Source organism: Mus pahari, chromosome 3 (assembly GCF_900095145.1).
Source record: "Mus pahari chromosome 3, PAHARI_EIJ_v1.1, whole genome shotgun sequence".
NCBI lineage: Eukaryota > Metazoa > Chordata > Mammalia > Rodentia > Muridae > Mus > Mus pahari.
This window is the reverse complement of record NC_034592.1, coordinates 150902204-150909796: the sequence shown is the minus strand read 5'-3', so window position 1 is coordinate 150909796 and position 7593 is coordinate 150902204. Positions and strand designations below refer to the sequence as shown.

General features: G+C 51.7%; 1 protein-coding gene across 9 annotated transcripts in view; it reads left to right on the top strand.

Annotated features, from left to right (window-relative positions):
- Nfatc2 (nuclear factor of activated T cells 2) overlaps positions 1-7593 on the top strand; it is a 123712-nt gene that overhangs the window by 6991 nt on the left and 109128 nt on the right. For 4 of the 9 annotated variants that reach the window (XM_021194619.2, XM_021194620.2, XM_021194631.1 and 1 more), the window contains exon 1: positions 4819-5122. The exons of the other annotated variants lie outside the window; for them this stretch is intronic. In XM_021194619.2, the coding sequence (XP_021050278.1) occupies positions 4993-5122 (130 nt within the window). In that variant the 5' untranslated portion in view covers positions 4819-4992. Of the gene's footprint in view, positions 1-4818; positions 5123-7593 lie in introns of those variants that run through there. 9 annotated transcript variants of the gene reach the window in all.

Here is a 7593-nt window from a genome sequence, read left to right as displayed (position 1 = left end):
TTGAGACAGGGTTTCTCTGTGTAGCCCTGGCTGTCCTGGAACTCACTCTGTAGACCAGGCTGGCCTTGAACTCAGAAATCCACCTGCCTCTGCCTCTGCCTCCCAAGTGCTGGGACTAAAGACGTGTGTGCCACCTCTGCCCGGCCAAATGCCAAAATCTTGCAATAACCTACAAAAACTATAACAACCTCAAATAAAGGTATTCTCATTTCCCAGGGTCCAGCTCATCTCCAAACGGGCCTGTCACTCCTCTCTAACTCACAGGATTTTGTCATGGAGCCTTATTTGTTTTGCCTATATCTTGGTTTCAATAAACAAGGCATAAAATATAGTTTAAGGGTTCTGAGATGGCTCTTCAGGTTAAGAGTGCTGGCTGCCAAACCTGAGGACCTGAGTTCGATTCCCAGAACCTACATGGTAGATGGAAAGAGCTGACCCTGCAAAGCTGTCCTCTGACTTGCACATGTGCACCATGGTGTGTGTGCACATACTAAATAATAGTAAAAGAATATAGTTGAACTACGAGGGGCTTGTCATCTCTCCCATTTCGATTTTTTGAGGGTGGTGGTCTAGCAATATATTTTTAGGTGAAACCGCATTATGTAGACCTGGCTGGAGTCAGATTCCCACCTTGCTTCTGGAGTGCTGGGATTACGGGCATGCCTCATTCTGCCTGGTGATTTTGAGCCCTTTCCTCTAACGGTCAGCCAGATCCTGGTAGCAAAATGTCAGTGCGTCATGCTATTAGCAGCTAGAGCAGTTCCCATCCCAGAGTGTGCTGAAGCTGAGGAGTGATTGCCTCAGGGACCCGGAAGTGAGGGTTCCTACTTTCCCGATTGGATTTATGGTGCTCAGCTTCTGCCCTATACAGTCAGTGGTCAGGGAGCCCACGGCAGGATGTGAGGTTTGTGGCCAGAATATATGGCTTATTTCTTAAATGCTGCAGTCAGGATCCGGACAGTGCACAGACAGGAAACCTAACAGCGTCTTTCTCCAAGGTTAGTGGGGAATTTAACAGCTGAGCATCGAGTTATGTTCAAGGTCCTCCCAAGTATGGGATGCTGGCGCTTGTGCCTGTCACACTCCAGGAGGGTGATGCTGACTGTTCCCCTGGTTGGCAGCGAAGGAAACTGAGGCACAGAAAAGGCCAGCATTCTGTACTCTGGGAAGAGATCAAATGAGACCCAGGGACTTGAGTCGGTTGGTCTTATTTAGCCTTCAGCACCAGCCCTAGCGAGACATTTGTGTTTGTACCCGTGGGAGCTACTGGCCTACTGGAAGGTCAGTTTGGAAGTGTATGTGTGTGTGTGTGTGTGTGTGTGTGTGTGTGTGTGCATGTGTGCATGCACAAGCCCCAGCTCCTCATCTGTATAGTACCTTATTAGTATGTATTTTATTGTTATTTTTATCTGTTACCTTTTTTAGGGACTCTCTGATGAACTCAGCAGGCTGTTTCCCTGTATACAGAACAGGTTCTCCCCTCTTTTAAAAACACCATGGGCGTGCAGTGTCTCTGGAGCCAGCAAGTCAGATGAAATGTTTGTAGAAACCATGACAGGTCACGTGCCTATGCCTGGGGCTTGGTGCAGACTTGTAAAGTGACATCGATTGTCACAGCCTTTGGTCTACCAGTCGTGTGCCATCGCACCAGCCAATCATGGAATGGCTTTTCTCACATTTTGTCCCTCATCTGTCCCCCAGGGGGAAGCACTGGGTCTATTATCTCACTGTCATTCTTCTGTGTCCTGGGGACACTGACTGGCCTGAGGACATAGTCAAAGACCCAGGAAGCCAGTGGAGCTGGGCTCTGATGGCTCGGGAGGTAGCTCAGTCCACACAGGGCTTGCCCTGCTGGCATTGGTCTGAGAAGATGCCTGCTTTTCTGGAGGACGACCAAGTTAGGGTTCTGTATGGCAAGTGTGGTCTGGCTGGTCCCAAGGCTGGCATATGGGAAGCACTTTGTCAGTGGAGAAGCCATCTTCCCTTCATTAGCTTAGCTTGCTCTTGGGCACAGTAAGATGAGATTGGAGGGCGGTCCTGGCAGTTTGTAGAGGTTTAGCTTCAGAAAGGAGGATAGTTAAAGGGAAACTTATAGAGAAAAAGAATAATGACATCCTGTCATCCCTGTTTCCCTCCACCCATCTATCTAGCTGTCCCATGTATCCATCCATGTACCAATCCACCTACCCACTCATCTACTCATCTATCTATCATCTCTCTCTCTCTCTCTCTCTCTCTCTCTCTCTCTCTCTCTCTCCATCTAAACAACTATCTATCTATCTATCTATCTATCTATCTATCTATCTATCTATCTATCTATCTACTTATCTATCTATCCATCTAAACAACTATCTATCTATCTATCTATCTATCTATCTATCTATCTATCTATCTATCCATCTAAACAACCACCTGGCTCTCCATCCATCCATCCATCCATCCATCCATCCATCTGTCCATCTGTCCATCCAAACATGTCTCTATTCAAGCACCTCTCCAAGCTCCATTCGTGTGTCTATCCACTGTACGTAAGGTTATGAATAAGTTAGTCATGGACCCACCTTCATGACTCTCATAGGTCTTTGGAGATACAATTCTCTGATTGGCCAGGTCCCGGTCTTTCATTCTCTTCCTTGACAGGCATGATGGGACAACTGAGTTATACGTCTACCAAGATTATCTTAAGAGCAGCTCCCAGGGGCTGGAGTATAGTTCAGTAGAAGAATAATTGCCTCACATTTGTGAGGCCCTGGGTTCAGTTGAACAGCCTGGGGGGGCAGTTAACAGAATAAAGGCAGACAGGTTCTGGGCGGGCACAGGCAATAGATGCCAGCTTGACCGGAAGCATTTAGTCATCATGGGGTAGAACAGCCATTCTCAACCTGTAGGTCACGACCCCTTTGGGTATGTCAAAAGACCCTTTCTGGGGGGTCACCTAAGACCATTGGAAAACACAGGTGTTTACATCATGGTTCCCAACAGTAGCAACATTTCAGCATGAAGTAGCAACGAAGGTAACTTCATGGCTGGGAGGTGGCCATAGCATGAGGAACTGTATTAGGGGGTTGGTTGCAGCATTAGGGAGGTTGAGGACCACAGGTTAGCAAGGGATGGGTGGGGGTGGCAGAGGGTTCAAGAGCTTGCTCACCTTTACTACAGTGGGTCTCTTGCGTTTCCTTGGCCAAATTTCAGAGTCCAACCTTGGGCCCCTGTCATAAGGACCTGGGGAGAAGATGCATTTCCTTCTAGAGATCAAGGTTTTGGCTGGAGTCCCCACCCCTAAGACATTTGGATGCCCCCACTGCAACGCTCCTTTATGCCCTGACAGCCAGAAGGTACTCTGAAAACCTGGAACCTGGAGCCTGTGCAGAGCCAGGCCTAGGCCCTGCAGTGGTGTGGACTCTGAACCAGTTGCTCTCACCTCTGGCTTCTCATCTGGAAACATATAGAGAGTTTGTTTGTTTGTTTGTTTTAAGTGCATATACAGAAAGCCCCATGCCCAGATTTAACTGGTGCCTGGTGAGGCTTAGGGATGTTTTTACCAGTCTCCCCTGGGCTGTAGTGTGGCTGTAGGGTTAGGAAAGCCTGCTCACAGCTGTGCCTCTTTGCATCTGTGTCCTGTGACCAGGGTAGCGGGATAGCCCGCTGCTCAGCATCCGCAGCTGTTACTCAGCAAATATTTCTGAAAAGAAAGATGAGAGCTGTTTGGTTTTGGTGGCAACACTAGTTCTCTCCCTCTGTAGCCCAGGCTGACCTCAAATGAGGCAATCCCATTGTCTCTGCCTCTCTGGTGCTGGGACTATCAGCTTGTCTAACCAACCACACCCAGCTCAGTGATGGATGGCTTGAAACACACCTCCTCGGGTGGAGAAGTGGCTCCCCCTGAAGAGCGCTTGCCAGGCAGCAGTGCAGTCATTGTCACCAAGCTTGGGTGACCAGGACCCGAGGGCTCCACCCACCCAGACTTCTGATCTTTGGTCTTATCACCTCTCTTGAGGTTGCAGTTGCTGCTGTTTTGGTGACTGTAATCACGCGGGGCGGGGGTGGGGGTGGGGTGCCCACTGTCCGCTTTGCTACTTTGTTTCTCGCTCAGAGAAGTTGTTAGCTGGGAGTCTCTTTGGAGGGTGGCCCTGGGTTCTTCAGCAGTTACCCCAAACCTCTGCCTTAGGGGCTTGATCAAAATTCCATATTCTTTGGGTTTGAATCCAGACTAGGAACTGAGAGACCGGGGGAGGGACCTGGCAATCTACATCTTACGTCAGCCGGATGTACAGGTTACCTGTCCGCCCTGCCTCCCACACACCGGACCACTTCCTGTTCTCACTACCAGGACAGGGTCCCCAGATCATCATGAATCAAACTTCGCGTGTCACTTCCCCCTGGCGCCAAAGCCTTCACAGCCTCTGCCGATTTCTCTGCTGGTTATCAAAAGGGGTGATGATCTTTATCCCTAATTTGTCCCAATCGGGCCACAGTGGCTGCTATATGCTGGGTGGCGCGTGGTAGGTGGCCCAGGCCTGGTCAATTGAGTTTGTAGCTTGCAAATCGGAGACAGACACTTTGGCATGAGCCATAGCTGTGGGCATCCCCAAGAAGACAGGGCGCCCCTCCCTAGCAAAGGAGAGGAATTGGGAAAGGCTCAGCGAGTGGTCCCTAAGGTAGAGCTTGCGGGCAGCAGCTTCTGGCGGGACCCTGGGTCAGACAGTAGCAGGTGAAGCAGAAGTTGTCTGGGCCTGTCGCTCAGGCCAGACCGGGCTGTGCCCCTCCCCGTCCGGGCGGCGCCCCGCCCCACCAGCCGCCGCCGTCCCCGCCCCCTCCAGGCTGCAACAGGTGCCTTGAGCAGGAAGCTCGCGCCGCCACCCGCTCCCCGGACTCGTCCAGGACCCACTGCGCCGTGAGCCATCCTCGGCCTCAGCGTGCGCCACAGACACGGTGACCCCTGCTCTGCGCACCGCGACCCTACGCGGCCCCGCAGCCCGAACGCCCCGAGCCATGGACGCCCCGGAGCCGCAGCCCGACCCCGACGGCGGGGACGGCCCCGGCCACGAGCCCGGGGGCAGTCCCCAAGACGAGCTGGACTTTTCCATCCTCTTCGATTATGACTATCTGAACCCTATCGAAGGTCGGTGGAGGCTCCCCAAGCCTAGTCCTAGAGCCCTGGCGGGGACAGGGCCTAGGGACCCGATGCGATGCAGGGCTTCCTCCTGGAGCCTGCAGCAGGGGTTGCCCCTGCCCTAGTGACAGGGAGGGGAGTCAGAGTGGCCACACCATCCAGGAGGGAAAGTTTCCAGTTCCTCCTGAGGGTCACTGTCAGTATAGCAAAGGATGGTTAGCTCCCAGTTCAGCGCAGAGGCTGTAGAAGAGATGTTTTTGCTTTCTGAGAGTGGCGTCGGTAGAGGGGCGTGTGCTCAAGGATGTCAGAGAGGCTGCAGCTGAGCCTGACAATCTTACCCCAGAGGCTGTGGACAGTGACCCTGCGGCATCCTGGGAGCCGGTTGTTGGGGACTTGGTATTGAAACTAAGGAAGAGGCTCTGTCTCATGCTTGAGGGTGGTTTGCCTTTGTTGCCAGGAGGCTGGCCCATTTCCTCTCCGGGTTTACCAGTCGCCGCAGGTGGACCAGGTTACTAAGTGAGCTTTCACCAGCCCCTCACCCATGCTCTCCTGGATAGGGCACCTGGGAGAGGAGGACCGGCTATTTCCGCTGAAGTTCAGTCTGGGCCTTCGTTTGTCCCCTGTTGCTGGGGGCTGGGCAACGCCTCTGTCACTCCAGCATTTAACAGCATCTGTCGGAGGCGGTAGCAGGCTTCATGCCCAGCTTCGCATTTTCTGGTTAGAAAACTTGTTGCCTGGGAGCAAACAAGAAAGCCTAACCAGGTTTCCTGATTTTGACAGCCCAGCCCTTGCCTGCGGCAGGCCCAGGGGCAAGCCTGCTGGCAGCTTCCAGATGCCTCACTGGCTGCCCGCTTGCAGGCATCTGGTGCTTGGTGGGTAGGAAGGGTTGTGATGCCAGGTTGGGGAGTTTTGGAGTCCTGGTGGCATTAACCCTTTCTCCCAGCAGGGTCCTCACGGACAACCTTTGGGGAGGGATTTGCTATGGTGACAATTTTTATGTTTCAGTTAGAGATGATAATAATAGTCAAGGAGCCAGTGTTCATGTTTTTTAGAGGTCCATTCTAGGGACAGGTTTCCCTTGAAAAGACACAGTTAGCAATCTGTGAGCCATTCACACAAATCAGTAGGCTCTGTGTTCATTAAGATTAAAGTCCTATCTGGCAGGGAAGTCACACTCCTCTCTCAGTGTCTGTCTGTCTGTCTGTCTGTCTCTTTCTCTCTCTCTCTCTCTAGGTGAGGGTGGAGGGTGAGGATTTCCGGGGAAATAGTTTCCAAGCCAAATCTGGTGGGAGGTGCTTTTTATAGTTTTTCTTGGCAAGCAGAGCTCCGTGGCCAGCAGATGGGTGGCTTAATGACCATGGGAAAGCCTGGCCCTGTGTTATTGTTGTGTTTTTAATAATATACTTTATTTGGGGGTTCCAGTTTCCCATTTATAGAAGCATTGAGATAGTAACACAGAGTTCCCATATATCCAGCACCCCTCCCCATTTGCTATGGGCAAAGCATACATCAGCATGGTGTATCCACTTGATACTGATACTTTGTCACTGAGAAAAGTCCATGCTTTTTCAGTGAGTGTGTATCAGTGTGTGTATGGGTGTGTGTGTGTGTGTGTGTGTGTGTAATAGCCTTGAAGCACTGTGTTAGAAATAGGTGCTATAGATACCTTATATACAGCCTATTTAATTTATTTCTGTGACAGGGTATCACGTAGCTCAGGCTGGCCTTAACCTAGACAGCTTCCTGCCACTGCATCCTCAGAGCTGGGGTTCACAGGCCTGTGCCACCCCTGCTTTATTTTATTTCTGTCATGTTTTCCTCATGGTTAGATTAGGGCTAGAGATGTTTGGGAGATCACAGCGGTGTGGGGCCATTCCCTTCTCCTGTCCTGCTGTCAGCCTGATCCACCGCTGCTAACCTGACCTTCCCCTCAGGGGACGAGAGTTTCTTCTCCCTGGCAACTCCCATCCAAGTTTTGTTCTTAGGAAAGTCACCAGGTGAGACCCTTGCTCAGGTGTGGCCAGTGACGCTCTGGGAATCTTTTGGGAAAGCGTGGGTATTGTCAAGCTGTACAGAAGTGACTTCAGAGCCCCGGGAGGCCGACGTGGTGAAGTACTTCAGCTCTGGAGGTCACCCCCTCTGTGTCTTCATGGCAGGCTGATCTTTATCTCGGTACTAGGCCTTGGTCTGGGATGATAGCATCCTGGTGATGAGCCTTAAGTCAGCTGGGCAGGAGCCTGGCAAAAATCCACAGCAGAAAAAGGGTCAACAGTGAGGCAGATGCCGCATGAAAACTAGTAAAGGCACAAAGGGAAGTCTGGGGAGGCCTGATCAGCAGCCATGGGTATACCTCTGATGCCTGGCAGGCAGCTTCTGCATTTGACTCCCGGTTTACAGAGGGGAACTTAAAGGCACATGCTTTCCCTCTCTCTCTCTCTCTCTCTCTCTCTCTCTCTCTCTCTCTCTCTCTCTCTCTCTCT